This window comes from Polyodon spathula, chromosome 11, assembly GCF_017654505.1.
Source record: "Polyodon spathula isolate WHYD16114869_AA chromosome 11, ASM1765450v1, whole genome shotgun sequence".
NCBI classification, from domain to species: Eukaryota; Metazoa; Chordata; class Actinopteri; order Acipenseriformes; family Polyodontidae; genus Polyodon; species Polyodon spathula.
In genome coordinates, this window is record NC_054544.1 from 17983494 (window position 1) to 18005123 (window position 21630).

Genomic DNA, 21630 nt, shown 5'->3' on the forward strand with positions numbered 1-21630 from the left:
TCTGCTAAAAATAATAAAGCCAAGTTGAAAGTCCTTCTTGTAGCTGAGCAGACACAAGCTCCCCTTCCCCACCCCTTGAAAACAAGATTGTCAGCCAAAAAAGCATGCTCCTACTACAGTGCTCCCCTTTATAATGCTGTATTCTGTAGTCATATAAATGAGACTGCAATTTTTGCTAGTGTAATGACATTATGGGGCACAGAGGAGCCATGACCACAGGATCTTATAACCAGTTACACTGAAGGGTCAGCTTATAACAAAGTAGCACTGAACTATTTGCAGCAGTAGGGGGTTAAAATGAATTTACAAGAAACTAACTTTACAGGAATCAACAAAACAGCTGACATTTTCAATAAAGTATAACAGGTAGAGTAGGTCTTCTTAATGTAAAAAACTTTTTTTTTTTTTTTAAACTATGCAACCCTTTTAAAGACTTTGAGAGCTCCTGACTTGTTAACTTTTTAAATCTCAAAAGGCATGGCACACTAGCAGCTACATTTACAGAAGAACTGCTGTGAGAAAATTAAAAGATAAAAAATTGCAAATTGCAAGAAGCAAAAAATACAATATTTGAGCTATCAGTAATCAGTAATAAGTAGATCACCATCCCATCAAACTGCATCACACCTGCTGTGGTACATGCAAAATGGGACATAAGGATCGACACAGAGAAAATTAAAGTGATTTAAAAATAAAAAAATGAACAAGTGACAAGTGCAAGTGACTGCGGCAGATAACGCAGCAGCCATAAAGTGCTAATCAATAATCCACTTGCACCCATGAAACCACTAGACCTCAATTCATGGACATTTCATCAAAGACATTTCCACTTTGCCACCCAGTACAGCATTTAGTGCTTAGTGGGAAGCAGCCAGGATGATACATAAATACATTTAAAATAAATAAATAAATAATAATTTTAGCATAATAGCATTTCATATTCGCATTTATTTAGTTTAGCCATTGTTCAAACAAGCTTACAGACCTTTGGCAAAACTATCAATAACTACTCTCCGTTCCTGGTTCACATTCCTTTGTTTTTTTGCATTTTTATTTTGTCATGTTCAACATCTAAAAAAACACAGTCCTTGCTACTATCTTCACTTACAACAGACATTTTTGTCTGTGTAAGTGGGATTTCAAACTGAAACTCATGACAGCATTCCCACAATATGAGACAAGCACTGACTTTGAACTAAGCAGAACAAAAGAGCAAAAATTAAATTACCAAATTAACAATAAATTGAATCTCATTAAAATGAACATGTATCAAATTAGGAAGAAATGTTTTATAAGTGGCATAAAAAACTCAAAAGTGTTGAAATCGGTAAGAAAATAATCCGCAGTTTCTCATTCCTAACACCACTCGAAACAGTCAACTGATTTTACTGATTCTACAGTTATCGTGGTTTAACCCAATCCTCTTTTAAGATGTATGTACTTTGACAGTCTTATGCATAAATCTATACAGCATTTTGCATAAACCTAAATACCAAGATAAGGACAGTCCTGTCATTGAGAAATGGTTTTGTTAAATCACAGCAGGAAATGGCAACTGTCTCATCTTGCTCTCTGAATTACAAATCAACTACCCTCTGCATTGCAATAACATTGACCTTAACCTGGCCTTGAAGCACTCCTTGCTTAGCTCCAGAAAAGCAAATAAAGTGATTGGGTACGCTGTCACTCACTCTGTGTCATGGCATTGTTCTCTCTCTAGCACTGTATCCACAGTTACATGCCCTGGCATCTCCTGCATCGCTTATGCCATCCTTTATGTGGAAACAGTGATAAATTCACGACACTCCATCAACTGCAACATATTACCCTTTTCATCTCATCAATACGCTCAACCACATACCTCTGGACAGCTCTAGAAGAGGTCACAGAAACTTGTTTTACATATTACAACTGTACTGTTGGTAAAATAGAAGAGGGGGAAAAAAAAACACAAATGGCTTGATCAAGTGTCCTATAGTTCTAAATGTATATTGCAAATCTAGTCTTTACGGGAGAAATCTAAATGTGGCTGAAATGAAATGAAGAGGCTTTGACATTTGACGAACTAATGCGCAATACAATTCATCAAGTTTCTTCACGTCTATATCTTCACGATAAATTACAGAGCTCCCTCGTTAAAACGTGGATGTCAGGAGCTATCATTCAGACAGCATGTTAACATCTGCCTTATTATAATAAGAATACAAGAACAAGTGAAAAAGTATCAATATGGGCAACACAAGAGATACAAATGTAAAACCTCCAATACCATACAATATAGAACTGCACAATAATCCTTCCACCAGCGTGTATACATTTACTGCCGAGACAGACCACAGTTTGGGCACCAAAGCCTACTAGTATCATACTGGAGCCCACACCTCCCTTTGTCTAGATCTTACTTAGATTACAATAGTTTTGTTCTTTTCAATTCTTAAAGCTGAAATGTGATTTCAATCCACTTAAAAAAAAAAAAAAAAAAAAAAAAAAAAAAAAAAAACACACAGGCTTGGACACCCATTCGGTTTCCTTCCTCTACGTCTCAATCACATGAGCCTGCACAATAAACGCAGACATGCATGTTTCGTAGAAGATTTATGTAGCTTTGCAGGGCCCACTGATAAAAATCTGGATTTATTTAATTAATTAATTTGTTTATATGGCCTTAGGCTAGATGGCTAAGGCATACCTTTTTATGGAAAAAATAACGATGATTCACAAGTTCCAGGTAATAAAATATTTAATGTATTCATTACCAGGTTTAAGACGTTCTCTGTCTATTATTTGCTTTTTGTATCCACAGTATAAGACCTACAAATACTTTTCTTCCTGATAAATAGCTTGCCTTTTCCAACATAAAACAAGTTTTCAAGCAGGCTTTTATTGTATGACATAAAAGTGGGCCAACCCAAAGAAAGCTAACCCATTGCAAATCCACTTCAGCCTCACGTCAGTTCCTACTTTTAAAAGTTTTCACAGGATTAATCCTTGAATTGCTCCGTCAGATGTCTATGGAATCATTTGACACTAAACCATTTTTGTGTATGTAAAAACAATGATTCAGTTGGATATTTGGAGGAGTTTCTTATAGCCGAACTAAATAATAACAATATCATAAAAAGTTATAAAACTTCTGACAGCGATCCACACACTTTACTGGAATTCTGAGGCTTTGGTTTTCAAAGGATAAAATGGTTTTTTTCTGTGAACTATAAGTAAAACCCATTTTATTCAAAACTGCTCATGAGAGAGAGTAACAGTTACAGCTACTCAATTGATCTAAAAAACAGTAGCAGATCCAAATGCCACCATTTGTTTTTCAATCATTTTTTACACACCAAAACACATTTTGGTGATCTAACAAAATGTTCATGCTATTTACATATTGTATATATTTGAGAACATAGATGGTAAATTAAAAAAACTGGAATTAATAATGAGGCATACAAATAGAAGCACCTTCTTAGGTCAGACCCAGACTTGGCTGTGGAGTAAGTTTAACCCTTGGATTTATTTATGTTTGCGTTTTTGCAGCAGACTTCTGTTACTTTCATCTTTTATTTCATTGTGGTTGATTCCTTTCAGCTGTTTAGCAATGTTGGTTCACACACAGTTGATGTTTGCTTACTATGCATGGTTCTTGTAAGATTAACAGAGTTGCTCCATTAATTTGGCAATAGCATATACACTTTAGTGGTTTGAGTTCTAATTACCCCAATACTGAGCTTTTAAATAACTTGCTGTTACTGCAGAATGCTATCACTGTGTGCTTTATAGTATTGACTACATAGAACACAGTGCTCACAAAATAATTCTCACAAATCTTACCCAACACATATTGTCATCAACTTGTAGGTCCTATATGAAAAATCCACACATTTAAAATGGTAAATTTATCTGAAGCTGTTAATGAACAAAAATTATTGTATGCTCCTTGCAGATACTTCAATGGTACACTTCCGGTCAACAGACGTTGCATCAGGGAAGTCGATAAAGAAAACACACAAGGTCATAGGAAGAGCAGCGACTGGTACTCAAGGCATGCCAAAGCCTCTGGGAGAAATATATAGGAAGAGTCACTGTCTAAAAAAACAACACATGCAGAATTGTTTTTCCTACATAGATTCAAACTCCCAGAAGCAACACCTAGGGTATATGGAGGCATCATTTGTCTGTATATCAAATGTAAATTTGACAAAGACACCTGCTTCCATCTGCCTCCAGAGTCTAACACACTGAATTAATTAAATTAAAAAATGTCCTTGGCAAGATTAATTACAACCGACTAAGCAGTTGATACAAGAAAAATGGAAGCGTGACATGCTGACAGAATGGGTGCTTCCATATACCCCCAGATTATGATATTCAATACCTTGAGCTAAAGAATACCCTGGGCAAGTTTCATTACAGTTGTTCAGATGATGTATATTTAAACTCTCATTGTGAAATAAGTGCGTCCATACAGAACGGTGCCTTCACTACTTTATGTGACCTTTTCTGAAAGATAATCATCATAGTGGAGGATAAGACTATGTCAAATGTGAAGCAGAAGCTTCAGTATATTCATAAAGGTTACATCTATGTACAATTAATAAACCAGGAACGCCTTCACACCACCAATCTCAAAATAAATTGCCACAGAGTAAGGAACACAGGTGGACACTGCAAACTCAGCTGAATTCAGACTTGCAGTGTATAAAAAATGTCTTTTGTGCTTATTCCAATGCCATTTAGGAGCTGTTATTTGTTTAAATTAAAAGGCATACTTTGCAGTTGAAGCAACACTCACACTTGTGGGTGTTTATTGTCTACAGCTGCATGCCACATACTCACTGGAAGGAATAGGATTGTTTGGCTGACATCCGTGAGGTGGTAGCCTGCTTACCAATTTGGACACACGTAAAAGTTATACCTGCAATTTTATTAAATTACAGCACCTGGTAGTAGTGCTTCACATTAGGCTTAAGAAAACGCAGCTAGAAATATGCAGCATAGCGAGCGTCTGAGCCGACAAAAGACACAAACTGTGTGTGTGTGTGTGTGTATGTATATTGCACTATTTTTTCAATATCTACAATAAAGCATCACATGTATACCTCAAGAAGAGAATGATTGCTGACGGAACTTCAGCCCTGCAGAGAGGGATATGATAGAATGTTGGCTAGAAATATCTACAAAAATAACATGGCATGGCAGCCTCAGTGATAAAAGCAATCAATTTGCATTCCACTTGCACAGAGCTACTTTCTCCAGAGAAGTAGGGCAGAAAGGAACAGATTTACATTTAATTCTATATGGTGTGCCAGCCCTTGACCTTACAGGTTATTGGGAAACAAGTTCCCCCAGTCACTAACAAAGGATGTTCTTTCAAGTAAGAACTGTGCAGCAGCCAGAACAATAGAAGACGATATGTGGCATCTTTTCTCTACTTATTCAGGCAAGTCGCCCCTTGCACTGTGATGCATCGAAGCCTACAGACATTCTTTTACAGCTCCCCATTGAAAGTTCATAACGAAACCATAACAATAAAACCTCCAGTTTTCAGATGGCCCAGTTTATCAATATTTGATAGATGACACAAAAGTGATTAGTCAACTTGGTTATACCATCTATAAAATGACTGGGCATTCTTTCCAAACTTGACAGGTGTTAAAACAGGTAGGCTCATATTGTATTAGGCAGTGGTCTTGACATGTCTTTATAGCGTGCCACATTGGTCTATTTTAAGAAGACAGTGTGCAGCCACACACAGAAACCATTTTAGAGCACGCGCCAAAACTTTGTATGAAGTGGCATTCTTTTCCCCCCCAAGGAGTTTATTCATGTGTAATTAAACAAAACAAAACAAAAAAACACATTACAGTATCATTCAAGGTCTTTAAATTAATTTTAAATTAGCCGTAACTAACAAAAATACATTTTTATTTTATATATATATATATAGACACACACACATACACATACACACACACACACACACACACACACACACACACCTCTGGAAAAAATTAAGAGACCACTGCAAAATTATCAGTTTCCTGGTTTTACTATTTATAGGTATGTGTCTGAGTAAAATGAACATTTTTGTTTTATTCTATAAACTACTGACAACATTTCTCCCAAATTCCAAATAAAAATATTGTCATTTAGAGCATTTATTTGCAGAAAATGACAACTGGTCAGAATAACAAAAAAGATGCAGTGTTGTCAGACCTCGAATAATGCAAAGAAAATTAGTTCAGATTCATTTTTAAACAACACAATACTAATGTTTTAACTTAGGAAGAGTTCAGAAATCAATATTTGGTGGAATAACCCTGATTTTCAAGCACAGCTTTCATGCGTCTTGGCATGCTCTCTACCAGTCTTTCACATTGATGTTGGGTGACTTTATGCCACTCCTGGCGCAAAAATTGAAGCAGCTCGGCTTTGTTTGATGGCTTGTGACCATCCACCTTCCTCTTGATCACATTCCAGAGGTTTTCAATGGGGTTCAGGTCTGGAGATTGGGCTGGCCGTGACAGGGTCTTGATCTGGTGGTCCTCCATCCACACCTTGATTGACCTGGCTGTGTGGCATGGAGCATTGTCCTGCTGGAAAAACCAATCCTCAGAGTTGGGGAACATTGTCAGAGCAGAAGGAAGCAAGTTTTCTTCCAGGACAACCTTGTACTTGGCTTGATTCATGCCAAAGCTGCCTGATTCCAGCCTTGCTGAAGCACCCCCAGATCATCACCGATCCTCCACCACATTTCACAGTGGGTGCGAGACACTGTGGCTTGTAGGCCTCTCCAGGTCTCCGTCTAACCATTAGACGACCAGGTGTTGGGCAAAGCTGAAAATTGGACTCATCTGGGGGTGCTTCAGCAAGGCTGGAATCGGGCAGATTTGTCTTTGTGAAGGGCGCATGAATCAAGCCAAGTACAAGGTTGTCCTGGAAGAAAACTTGCTTCCTTCTGCTCTGACAATGTTCCCCAACTCTGAGGATTGGTTTTTCCAGCAGGACAATGCTCCATGCCACACAGCCAGGTCAATCAAGGTGTGGATGGAGGACCACCAGATCAAGACCCTGTCACGGCCAGCCCAATCTCCAGACCTGAACCCCATTGAAAACCTCTGGAATGTGATCAAGAGGAAGGTGGATGGTCACAAGCCATCAAACAAAGCCGAGCTGCTTCAATTTTTGCGCCAGGAGTGGCATAAAGTCACCCAACATCAATGTGAAAGACTGGTAGAGAGCATGCCAAGACGCATGAAAGCTGTGCTTGAAAATCAGGGTTATTCCACCAAATATTGATTTCTGAACTCTTCCTAAGTTAAAACATTAGTATTGTGTTGTTTAAAAATGAATCTGAACTAATTTTCTTTGCATTATTCGAGGTCTGACAACACTGCATCTTTTTTGTTATTCTGACCAGTTGTCATTTTCTGCAAATAAATGCTCTAAATGACAATATTTTTATTTGGAATTTGGGAGAAATGTTGTCAGTAGTTTATAGAATAAAACAAAAATGTTCATTTTACTCAGACACATACCTATAAATAGTAAAACCAGAGAAACTGATAATTTTGCAGTGGTCTCTTAATTTTTTCCAGAGCTGTGTGTGTGTATGTATGTATATAAGTATATATATTTTAATAGGAGTAAATTACAGACTGGAGTATATACTACTATATATATATGCCGTTTTTTTAGTTGTAATAAAAATACAGTAAAAAAAAAAGTGCATACATATTTTTGGTTACAGAAAACCAACCTATTTTAAAACATGTTATATTAAAACTAAATTCAGAAGCAACAGCACAGCAAAGAATAATAGTAAAAAATAATACCAGTGAAGACCAGCTGTCCTTGTGTCAGTAAATCCAACATAGGCAGCTTTATAATACTATGTAAATAAAAACCATTCACCCACAAATATGGGCTCCTAGAGCTCTTTTACTACAGCAGTGTATCAAAGGAGTACCAGAGTTAAAGACACTTAAGGAAGGAACACTGTCAGTACCTACAGGTCACAGAGGTACAAATTATTTTCTAGCAGCGACATGCACCTGGCAGGCAGGAATTCTTGCTTTTATTCATTAGAAATGCCAAACCACCACAAGGAGGATCTACATCCACCTTGTGTTCAAAGGCCACATGGTGGGGAAGGTTGGTTCTGGGCAGCTTACTGAATTCAAATTTCACATTCATATCTGGTGTCAACTAAATACAGATTAAAAACAAGAACAGCTGGCCTTTAGCAAAACATCTCCCAAGCCAATGCTAACAGAAGGCTGTGTGGTTGAATGCTCTAAACAGAGGGGGTGCATGTAGACCCAAGGTTCAAATCCAGGCTTAGCCCCAGATTAACACTGTGACCTTCAGCAAGCCACTTACCCTTCCTGTGCCTCTGCCGAGTCACTGCTTTAAAAACTGAGTAAAAGCACAACCATACTGGGAATAAGACCTTGGAAAGCAAACCAAACAGATACTTTTAGCTTACTATAAACAGCTGTAATGCTACAATACATGCCAAGCTCATACTGGGAACTGTTTGGTGATGCTATTTAAAAAAAAAAAAAAAAAAAAAAAAAAGAAGATTAAACCATGTCATGTTGATCGACGTTTCGGATTGTGACAAAATAACATTTTAAACATTTGCATACCCTCCTCCTTTTTTTTCGTGGGGGCTAACAAGGCAGCTTTAAATAAGGCCCAATCAATAATATAATAGAATATATGTTATGGACCATTGCCGAAAATCGTGCAGCTGCCGTAATGACCTGGCAGTTGGCGAAGTGCCCAGCTGCTGCAGGCAGATGCTGAATTAGCTTAGAATTTCGTCAACTGCCCACAGCCACCCGGGCTGATGGCGAAGAAAGACTTTAGTGCACCGTTTTAAAACGAAAGGCTAACGGAAAGTAACATAGAAGTGTTCTCCCTCTGGTATCTACTGTAGTTCAGTCAAATAACTTTATTTAATCATTGGACCGACTGAATCATTTATATTTATTCTTATTTATTTATTTTAATGAAATGCTGAGGCAAATGTCTAGCCTAACTTAGCTAACTTAATGAACCCTGCTTATAACAAACACCCGTTTTTAACGATCCCAACAGCAAGATCCGAATGCAGATTAGCACTATTAGTACGAATACATACAGGATCGACCCAGATACAACGATCTCAGTACTGACTGACACTGAACTTTTTCCAGTGTCAAATGTGTTATTCTGTTAGTGAAAACAAACACCATGGTTGACTAATTCAAGATAACACTAATTCACGACCTACTGTAGTGCGAATCATTCATGACGAATGCAATCATTGCCTGTTCGTCATCTTCACAAAAACTGCAACCAGGCAACGGCCGTGAGGAGCAATCTACGGTAGACGGTTTTTTCAAGAGAAAGGGCATGTAATTACTGTATTCAGCATGTAAATGTACATTATTTTCTTTTGAATTTCTTTACTGTTTTCTTTTAAACATACCTGTAGCAGGGCGATTGGAAATTAGTGTTAGGGCGATTGGAAATACGTGAAATTGTAATTTATATGTGGAAACGGGTTTGTTTTGTGTGCTTTTTGGAGTTTTGTTTGATCAAATGATTGTTTACAGACGGGCGCTCGACTGAGACTTGCTGCCTGTCTGTCTTCTGTATGTGTCCTCTGCGTTACCATCATTGGTAGCGTCACATGACTCATTTGTTTACTTTCTGTTTTGTGTTTAATAAATCCGGCGCACCTGTGCCGGCATTTCAACTCCAGTGAGGTCTCTGTCTTGCAATCCGGTTACCCACACATGTGACACGAGTACCTTGTCATAATACCGTTTAAATGTTGACCAAAGTGAAGGAATCTTATTAAAATACTATATACTGATGTTCAATTCAAATTTGCCGTTTTGTCATTACTCTGATACAGATAAATTCCAAACCCTGTTATAGTGAACACCCTGATATAACAAGCATTTCTCCAGGTCCCAGGGGGTTTCGTTATAGTTAGTTAGCCTATCTGTCTATCTATCTATACCTTGTATCAAAAATGTGTATTACCAGCCGCACACTCACCATGTCAAAAAGATGGACATGACCCGTTATCTTCAAAATTCAGTTCATTTTATCAGGTTGAAACACAGACGTGCTGAAACGCTTTGTTTGTTTGTTTGTTATTTTTAAGAATTTTATATAAATAAAATTAACTGAATTTTGAAGATAACATGGGGTCATGTCCGTCTTTTAAATGACATGGCAAGTGTGTGGCCGATAATACACATTTTTGATACGATACTATTGTCTTGCTTTGACCAGCACTTCATTAATTACTAAGCATTGGAGTGCATATGACTTTTTCCTTTATAGATGCACACACACACACACACACACACACACACACACACACACACACACACACACATAATTAAGAATTATTCCCAACCTTAGTTTCTTATAGTTTTCCTTGTTTAAAAGAAAGACAAATCAGACAATAGATAAAGTAGCCACGGACAGTCACATAAAGATGTATCACACTCTAAACCCATGAAAACTCCATACCATTGGCTCCCCTGTAGGTTACATATTCCACTGTGTGATATACCCAATTACCCTACCTACATGTCCTGAAGACTTTTAGACCCTATGGTTTTGCCAGCTTGCCAACAGAGGTCACCCTACTTAATAAAGTGAAGCAGTAAAGCATTCTGCACCATACCGCCTGCCAAAACCTTTTTTTTTTTTTTACTGTATAGTTTTCACACTGTATATATCTTTGAAAACACTATGTAACACAATTTTTGTTCCTGGGTAGTAAGTGTTATTTCCTAATTGCTTATGCCTCAAAAGTATAGAAAATTACTATTATTCCCCACAAACTTTGCTTTTGTGACCAGGAAAGTGATATTTAAAAATATCACTATTTCCAATGGGAAATCGGGCAAATGTGTGTCTTTTCGTTCACATAAAGTCAGAAAAAAACAACATATGAATCCAAATTAACATGTATTTATACTATAGTAATACAAAAATGACTACAAAAGATTTAGAAGTGAGTAGTTTTTTGAGATTTACGATTATACTGTAAATACAGTATTGGAGAGCAAAACCTGCAACAATGAAAAATTAGCTTTCAGAAAGAAGGGGCTGTGCAGTGCTTATAGAGAACAAACTAATGACCCCCATTCAATAAATAGGCAAAATTTATCACAAGCCTCACAAAGGCTGGTCATTTTTTTTCCTTCCCTGGCCTTGGAGTGAAGGTGGTATGTTGCAGCCAGTATGATACCCAAGAAAAATGATCACTGCAACACTCAAAGTGGCCACGGGGTCACTGTACAACAAGGAGAGGGAAATGGATGGACATTCATCAAGTGTGCTACAGAAATCAGAGACATGCTGCAGAGAGGGGGGATGCATTCAGAGAGCCTTCAAACCGGTAGCAAAAGACAAAACGGGCTATTTAAATTGTCAGCATGAGCCCTTTTGCAGCTGTCTTCCAAACAGGATTATTCCACAAGGCTGAACACTAACTCACTGTCAAATATGGTATTAAAAGCTTCAAGATGTTTTTCCCTCTCATTTATCCCCAATCTGTTGCTCTGGGTGCATTTCAGTTTCATTCCCCCCTCCCCGCCTCACAAATACTTTTAGATATTCCCCTTAGGTCGGCACCCATAAAGACACCTTTTAGAAAAAAATGGCAACTTTCATCGGGTCAAAAACAGCAGCCTCTATTGACGGATTCTGCTGGGTCTTTGTTATACAACTGTAAACAGCTGTTATTTATATTAGCATTCCTCCCAGACAATGAGAGTACACTATTCACAAACAACCATCACAACTGTGTTTTATGGATCCACAGCCCTTAAAATGAGGGCTGACTGTAAAATGTGCTCCACTATTATTTTTCCACTAACTTAAAGTATTTACAGTAACATGACCAGCCTTTTGTTTTACAACAAGATATTCTCATTGGGAAATACTTACAGTAGCTGGGCCTGGTGGATTTTCTACTGTACATTAGACAAAATGCTCAAGGAAGTCAGCACTGGATATGCTGAATAAATCTGTTAGTGTGTTACAGGTAATTGAAATAACTTACTTAAAGTAACGTTCTGTATCATCAAAAGGCTTAACGATAGACACTAACCTAACTGGTATATATTTTTTACCAAATACCAGAGCATACAACTCTGTCCTCTTCTGCTTTGTGCGCCAGGACAACAGCTCATATTACAGACTTTTTTGATTGTTCTTTTTTATAATTATTTTGTGTTCAAGCTTTTGTACAGTTTTCTCAAGAGGAGGGGAGTTAAATAGCAGACTAATCCAAAGCATTGAATAACATTTAGTATTTAATTTCATCATTCTCTGTGCCTGACCAGATTGGACAAGAATGCTATTTACATTGGCGATTGACCCAATGGGGAAACATTTCTGGGGTCTGGTGCAACGTCAACTGGCACAGGAATACTACTTTGGTTCCCACACAAAGTTGGCAATTTGTTCTGAAAAAGTGTTGATTTTGCTTAATCCCTCAGAAGTAGAACCTGCCGAACCCCTCTGCCAAACCTACGCGTTTATTCACTCCACTTCCCTTTAACAACCCAACCCAACCCTTACAAAAGAACAAAGAAATGGTGAAACATACTGTATTGGATGAGCTTAATCTGTTTCCTTTAATATACCATTTGCACAATTATTAGAAATAATGTTACATATTTTCACAGCAGCATTTATAGAAGTCACTTGGACAGAGAGATCAGGGATCTTTCATGTTTGTTCTTTTTGTCAGAGAATTCACAATGTAAGTGTTTCTATTGTGCCAAGTAAACACCAGTTCTAAAACACATTGTGTATATCTCCATAAACTGTGTGAAAGTGGCCCTTGTATTAATCTGTGACAATCTTTCATTGCAACTGTAAATCTTTTTTTTTTTTTTTTTAACATATCTTGTTTACAGTATAGCACTAGTGAGATTTGTAAGCTAAACCAATTCAGGAATGCATCCTCCAAAGAACTACTAATCATGAAATTGCATTTTTCCTTCTCTTCTTATTACCAGGTCTTTATTTTTTCCCCCTCACCTATCAACAAAAAAAAATCTTGTGCTATTGATGACTAGTGTCAATCAGTGCAATAAATGTACCATTTTCATGGAAAGGCCCACCTATTTAAATACAGACGATATATCCTGTACAGGCTTTTAAATTTATGTAGAATTGAAATACTTGTGTTCAAACAAACATGCTTACAATCGGGGATGTTGTAAACAGAACGTATTATCCATCTAGCTATATAGTTGGGATAACAAAATCTGCTTGAGCGGCAGTTTTTTTTTTCCTTTAATAATCACTTATGCCCACCATCCTCCATTTCATGTTAAAGAATACTAAAAACTGTTTTTTCTTGCAATAGAAACCAGAAGCAGAAGCTGGCCAGATAGTCAAGCCACCAGCTAAGTACTGCTCACTTTGCCAAGTCAGATACTGCATTTTGCGGTCAAAATAAAACCCAGTCAGAGTGACTGTTCAAGGATCAGGAAGTGGAAGCATGTTTACATCCAGACGATTTAACATGGTAAATACAGCCTCCTCATTCCCTGTTTTACTTAACTATAGATGTTGAGTTATTTTACTTACTTATGGTGCTAGGATCTAGAATACTGGATGCCTCAATTTAAATGAAAAAAATAAATAAAAAAAGCTTATTCAAGGTGCCTGTCATTCACTTGCATTTTGCACACTTGCAAAAAAGACAGTCGTGGTAGTCTTGCACTTTATTGAGACCATTTATTAACAACCCACTTAATGTTATTCAGTGAGCTCAGCCAATGCTTGGTATGTTAAAAGGTGTTGAAATCGACTTTATTACCTCTTATTAGCACTAGCAATACAATCACTGGCCCACTGTTGATCTTTTGGTTCTTTTAAATAATGCAAATTAAATATAAAATATTAGCAAAGACAATGCTACAGATCAGAAGCTGATGCCTCCTGGTACCTAATCACTTATTGTGCTGTAGTTCAAACTCACACATAAAAACAGACTGGCCTTGCATTGTTCTGGAAAGGAAAATGTCTATTAGATGGGAATACTGCCCACAGGTGACAGCCAAAAACAATGAAACTTAAACAATGCCAGTCTTCAAAGTGTTATTTAGCATTATATGACAGTTACTTAAAGTAAATTTTTTAAAGCTGGCATTAGACATGTTAATTTCTGCAAATATGCCTCTATTGTAGTTTCATTAAAGGTAAACCTTTTTTGGCCACCACTTGTAGGAACAATGCCGATCTTACAGAGACTGGTCCATTGGGGAGTGTACGGTGTAGAGGCTGCAGGTACCTGTGTGGCTTTGTCCCTCATGCAGGGTGCGCACTGCCCCTGGCTGTCCCGCGGCCAGTGTCCGGAGAGGTAGGGGGCAGCGAGGGTGTCCAGAGAGGAGGTGCGGCGGATATTATTATTGGAGGAACTGTCAGAAGGCTGCCGTGGTCTTTCTACAAAAAGAGACAAAGAAAAGAAACATTACATTTACAAATCTTTTTCATGATGATATCTCCTGTCCTATATGCTTACATATCAGCACGATTAAGGAGGCAGCTATGGTCATCGAACTTAAGGCACTGTGATCATCTCATTACCAAGCAGATTGTTTAAATATATATATTTTTTTTAAAGCTCATGCTCTTAAATTCTCCTAGTTTGTAGGTTTTTCTAGTCTAGTCTTCAATAGCTTGTTTTTTGGTTCACTGAAGAGGTCAATGGAAAAACAGGTGTATGGCTATAAACTGGCTATTCATATATTAAAAATGCAAGGCGGATCGTTATTCTATTACAATCTCCATGGTACAAGCATGTACTGCATGGAATAATAGAGGGTACACTTATATGCACAGACATTTTTACAATTTATTAAACTCTGTGTGTATCATGGATGTGCAATTCTCTTGCATAAATTTAAGATCTTGTACAGCATGAGTGCGTACAGCTATACTGGAATGTTACACATTTCTCTTTCTATGATCTTACCTTGTCATACTACTAATTTGTAGCATGTCTGTTGTACCTTGTAGTCCATCCCACTACTTTAAAAAAGGGCCTGATTAGCAATGATCTGCTTTAGCAGGACTGTCTTTTAAATGCACTCGGATTGTCTTGACCTACTTTGAGGTAGATGGTCTGGTAACCTCCTTTCCCCCTCACACACACACACACACACACACACAGACAGCCTGGGACTATACCAGTTGGCTGTCAAGTTCCCTGCATCTCTAGAGGGTACAATCCTTTCCACATCACACAATCTGAATACAACTTGACATTCTCGTGGCACTTTCATCTGCTCCCACTTCCAACATGTTTTTTCATATGTTGGTTTGTGTATTAAAACTGAATGACAGGCTATAATTACTAAGTTAGGGAATTGGACTGCAGTGATGCCCCAAAGTGTCAGTTTTAAATTTGACTCCAGTCTTCTTTTTAACTTGCCTGGATGGGATTATTATTATTAATAATAATAATAATAATAATAATAATAATAATAATAATAATAAATATATATATTAAGTCAAGTTAGTCTTCCAAATAATTCCATATATGCAAGTAGTGTACATTCAGCATCAACCCCATTTAACTCTATAGCGCATGTAAAAATAAATGACATGCATTGGAGTGGATCAAAAAGCTTGCACTTTGATAAAGGGCCGATAGAAAGTGCTCTGTGGGTATGAACTGCATGGATTACTGATGTTACAAAATGAACAGTCTAAAAAGGTATTAACTTATGGGTCCAATCTAGAAAATATACTGTGGATCACTATCCCTGCTGATTTCTCTGAAAGCATTAAGATAAATGTTTTTATTCAGAATTATTAACGTGTGTGAAATATTTTATTTAATTCACAAAACAAGACATATCAAATCCTTATCATGTACTGCATTGCTCCATTGGCAAAACAGATATTTTATACTTCTCACAGCAGAGTACTGAAATCAGAATGGTTTGATGGCTGCTTATGCAGCCAAAGAATCACACAGTGCACGTCTGACAATGTAGCCTATACAAAGTACTGCATAACTCAAGTCTTGATAGCGCAGACCCCTGGAAGGAGAAGGAGGCAATAGGGACCTGGATTGCCCAGTGAGACACTGAAGGTGATCTGATCACACAACGGTATCTTTTAACAGACTTAAATCATACTACAGATAACCTTGCGACTCTACACTGTATCTGACAGAGCCACTTTAAACTGCTTTACAATCCTTCCATTTGCAGGGGGGGAGGGGTTGCCTGGTGTATTAGAAGAGACGAGTGAGGGGTAATGCACTGCAAGACATTCTCCCAAAACCTAGAAGATATCAAGCTTTGTACATTATGGCATATGGAGACACTGACTGTGTGCAACATGCCAAGGCAGACTCTTCTTGAAAGGTCATGTACTTTCAATTTCAGCTCCAGTTTATTAATGTGGTATGTCACTCATAACCAATTTAAAACACACACACACAGAGTAAAAAATAATGACACTCAATGAGTTCACCCTCAAAAAGGTCAAAAACGGTTCTCAAATGTGATTCAAATCGCCCAGGCAAAAGCTGTTTTGCAAATCACACAAAAGCACCCAAACAGAAATCCAAGTTTTATTTATTTTTTCAATCCTGTTATTACAACATACAAGAATACAATAAAACTGGTGCGCCCCTAACTATATAAAAAGATTTAAACAAATGTGTTCTTTAGTGTACACAGTAGTGCCAACAGCAGACCGCTTGCTACACCCATTTCCCTTTCCTAACTGTCATAACTGGCCTTGGCCCGATATCATATTCACCAACAGCAGGCAGCGCAAAGACTTTTCACTGAATTATCCACAAAAACAGACGATGCAGTCAGTGTACCTTGTAGCAGTTTTATTTTTTAAACCCCCATCTCACTGGTCAGCTTACTCTATGTACAGTTTCTTGCTTGCCTTTTATCTCTTAGTTAAAAAGAAAATAGCCTTTTTACTTGACAAAGGAAAGATCTGCCCTTACTTTTAGGAACAAATGGTTTTGTGCTGACAATAATATCTTAAGGAAGTAATGTATTCAGCATCCACCTTTTGACCAAGGTAATGACCCATTGCTTTCGCATTAAGGCTTTGTGCCTTAAGCCAAACAAGAGAAGTCTCTGAGGCGATGGTCCCCAATACAGACCAAACAGAAGGACAAAAACGAGAGCACCGCAAATCAGTCCCGCTCAGTGTGCCAGATATGGAAAGATGAGACTGAAGATATTAAAAAGGGGTCAGAGGCAGGGTTAATCCACACCACTTCAATATGAATTGCACAGGCCACTACTAAGTATTGACCATGACAACCAGCACTAAGAAGTCAATAGGGTAACACAGGAACAAAGCATTTCTTGTTTGCTCCCCCTAGTCTGAATGGAGCCAATGCATTAAATTACAGATGACTATTGAAGATTAGCCAGACCCATTTGTTATTCATCAAATGTACTTATTAGTCAATAATAATAATAATTATCTGTTTAAATTAATTTGCTGTAACCTTTCTATTTTAATCTTCCCTCTAAACTTTTCATATCAAGTCTTTGGGAGGGGGTTGAGACTGGTAAGAGTAAACAGGGGAGTCCAGTCTGATCAAGGAAAATAATATTGTAAACCTGATTCCAACAGGTCATGATGGCAATCTGAGGTCACAGGTCAAATGGAAGGGTGTTGTCAGATTTACAAAACATACTTTAGGATAGAATTTCAGTTAAGCTGCTTTTATAGCTTTTAAAATATTGAAAAAGATAACTGATGGTTTTTGGCATTAAATAATTGTATACTATCAGTTTTTGTTATTAAACTGCTGTATAAGGTTAACAGCTGCATAATTAAATCGTTTGGTTAGTTACAGGATTGCGCAGTTAAATTACTGTTAGCAGATTCTTTCTAGTTTTATACAGTTAAAGAACTCTGCAGTGTTTACAATTAAAACATTATTATACCTCTGCTGTAGATACTGCTAAAGGACCAGATAGAAACAATATTGTTCTTCCTTTCAGAACTAGGTCCAGAATAAGCAGGAACTACTTCCTGTATCAGTGTAATCTGCTGTAATCCTATTACACCAACACAAAAAAACCCAAAAAACTAAACTATTTTATTTTTTTATGCTCTAGTTTCTGCACTCTTGACAAACTGAAAGGGCTCTGTGCCCTGGTTTTTAGACATGTGTGTATGCTACACTACCACGTAACAGTTACCCGCATCAGACAAGCTAGCATAAAACAGCTTCCGTTTTATAGAAGCAATTAAGAAACAATGCATAAGGCTATGGTTTATTGCACACATAGTACCTTCTTACAGCATGCAAAACTATCTGGCTCCTGAAGGAGTGGTTTCAAAAGAGAGCAGAATACTCAGAGGGTAATGAGAACCTCTGAACAGACCAGAAGAAATATTTAACCCTGTCAAGCAAGCAAGAAACCATGTTACTGAAGCAGAACAGCCTTAAAAAAAACAGTAAATGGAACTGTAAGAATCAGCAAAAGCTGATCGATTCATAGGTCAACCAAAATGTCACTAGACAAAAATAAAAACATATATCCTATATAACTGAAGTGCTTTTGTTCATTAATGAGTCTAAAGCTACTTATTGCTACAATAATTACGCAACAGAACCCTGATCAGTGTGCACTACCATGTGGTAGCTGACTGTGTTGGGAAGGTACAGTAAGATCCTGAGTCACAAGAAAGGGTTCTTCCATCCAGAGAACTACCAAGGCAATGTGTGATAATCAGGGTTTTATTGTGATTAGAAACCAGTAAACAGTGCCTTGACCGTTATTTCAATTTTACATTTTACACACGTATCCAAATTTTCCAATGTTTGGCTTTCCTTCCATTTTCTTTTTTAAAGAAAGTTTTTTCCATGTACAGTACCCATAGTCATCTGCCACGCGGCAGTGCCCTGGAAAGGAGTTTCCCGATTGGTGTGGTATAGGGGTCTCCAACCCCAGTCCTGGAGAGCTACTGGGTCTGCTGGTTCGTTTCAACCGAGTTCTCAGTCACTTAATTGCACCAATTATTGGCTTAATTAGTCAAGATTAACAAGTGCTCCAGATCTTTAGCCACAGATGTAAAGACACCTATAAAACCTGCAGGATAGGCGCTCTCCACCAGAACCAAGGCTGGAGACTCCTGGTGTAGTAGATAAAAGTTCATAATGTAGGTTTCTAATTAAAAAATAAACTGCTTATAGGAACTGAAGGTCACACTCACAATGTGACTTTAGCAGATGTAGCGCCATTTATTTTGACAACTTGGTACAGTACCAACGACGAGATAAATTGCACTCCAACTTTAAAAAAAAAAAAAACACACATTCATACAGTACAGTAAGCCAATACTGTAAACTGTCAGATATGTAGCAGAGCACAACAGCATCTGACAGCTGCGCCATCTTTAAATTCCCTTTTCCCACTGTCTGGTTTTGTTCTTCCAAGAATGAACCAGTGTGTCCCTCTCCACGGGATTACATAACATTTCAGCGATCGGTCACCAAAATAAACACAATTGCATGATCTAATGCAAACTTCCCGTCCCACCCAAGAGACAAAAGCTATCTTATTTAGCTATGTACTTAATTAGCCATTTCATTATTCAGTACAGAGTTATTTCCTTTAAACCGGCATCTGACCAATTTGTTTTAACATTTGCATCACTAACCATATAGACACCATTAGAGATGTTCACACTTTAGATTTGGACCGCCAAACCTTGGGATACAAGAAAGACTCAAAACTACTGAAACATTTGAAGCTTATTTTAGTACTAATACTGTACCATCATTGAGTGTTTGGATGCCATATCAAACCAAAGCAGACAGATCTATGATGCTAGTTCATCAGTTTGATCACATGTCTGCTGCTGACACTGCACTATGATGCTGTGCATGTGTAAGCTCTATACAATGTATACACTGTAGAACACATTGCCTAGTTCTGCCGCTTAATAAGGTGTATTCAACTGATTTGAATGTATATGGATGCAGACATTGTTTAGCATCAGGATTTAAATCCTCATAGCCCCTTACCCTTACTTTTTTTTTTTACAGATTAAACACTAAAATAAACTCGCATGCACCATGCACATTTAATCAGCTGACCAGTCTTCCCCAAGCTTTTCTTTTTTTTTTTTTTTTTAAATCAACAATTACTGTTAAAGAGGGCCACCTTAAAGCATGTTCATGAGATACACCTGTTTAACTTATATAGCAATTCAGGAATAATATATCCTGGAGAAAGAAAAATGTACTTTAGGATTAGTCATTAATGTTGTTTATAATATTTAATTTACTTTGTGAACTATACATTGTGTGAGCTACTGTACACCAGAATGAATCACTTAAAATTACAGCACTTACCATACTTTTCACAGGTTACCTAATGTCTACTTCATAACAGCATTATTTCAGTTAATATGTAGCGTTTGTACTTCAGTTGCGCTGGTACAGTAGTAAGTATTTCCACCTTAAATATTCAATCGATTTCAGTTCAAGGGGGATTCCCTCCAGTTCAGTAGACACAGCTGTTAAGTTCCCCTTAACATGTGTAGTAGTAGGCAGGGGCATTCCCCTGCAGATACACTGATTGAAATTGAAAGATAGTTTCATTGTACCAAGCCAAAAGCAGTCTGAGGGAAAAGCTCTTAAACACTTATTGAATTCAGACTCCTAGATACACCTGTTTGTGTTATCTGTGGCTACAGCTGCACTGTTACACACATCTCTTTATGGAACATTGGTTTCTAAACCCCCCTCCCCCCAATTACCGGCAATTCATTTTAGACAGTCATAACTTCAATACTTCCTCAACTCTGACAATGTCTTGCTTTAAGCGAGGTCTCAGGGCAATTGGGAGCATATTGTTCTTATTTTTCTAAGAATCAAAGCCATCTTCAGGGGCTTCAATTCCTCAATTTCAATACAATTGCACACTGACTGAACCATGATCCAATTCAGGGATTATTCGAACACTGTTTCTAAATGGCTTTCACTGTGATGAATGCAACACAAACATACATCCGTCATTTTTAGCAGTAATTGATGAAATTTTTAAGGGTCCGGTTCATTAAGGCTATAATGACACAGCGGACACAATGTTGAAATCAAAGGTTCAGAGAAAGTTTATCCATTAACAGTGTGCGAGAAGTTTTCAATGTTTTTGGTGGAATTTGTGACCATTCCTTAATGGTTAAACTGTACTTGTACAGGACACACTATACTGTAAAGTAGGTTCATACTGCACGTTTACACTAGCAGTTCATAGTTTTTTAGTACCCTCGAAACAAAAACAAAACTATATATATATAAAGTTCTGGCACAGCCTTAAAACATCTGGAAATTTAGCACAAAGACATGGTCATGTGATGTCCATTGTGGGATGTATTGACATAGTTCTCCATCCTAAACTTGAAGGTTGAATAATTGTCCATAACAGAGCATTAGTGTACTGTTAGCCCAATACTGTAGACACAGGAACAATATGGAAGTAGTCTGTGCAGAGCCTGCCAAAAGCAGGCCAAAATATTTAACCCATTCATAAACTTCAAAAACTTATAAGAAACCACATCAAGTAGACAAGCATTTCGTATAGTCTA

At 37.5% G+C, this 21630-nt stretch overlaps 1 protein-coding gene across 1 annotated transcript in view; it reads right to left on the reverse strand.

Moving 5' to 3' along the window:
* LOC121323321 (protein FAM117B-like) overlaps nt 1-21630 on the reverse strand; it is a 75022-nt gene that overhangs the window by 43597 nt on the left and 9795 nt on the right. The window contains exon 2 of the mRNA XM_041264312.1: nt 14327-14478. Within this exon, the coding sequence (XP_041120246.1) occupies nt 14327-14478 (152 nt within the window). The remainder of the gene's footprint in view (nt 1-14326; nt 14479-21630) is intronic.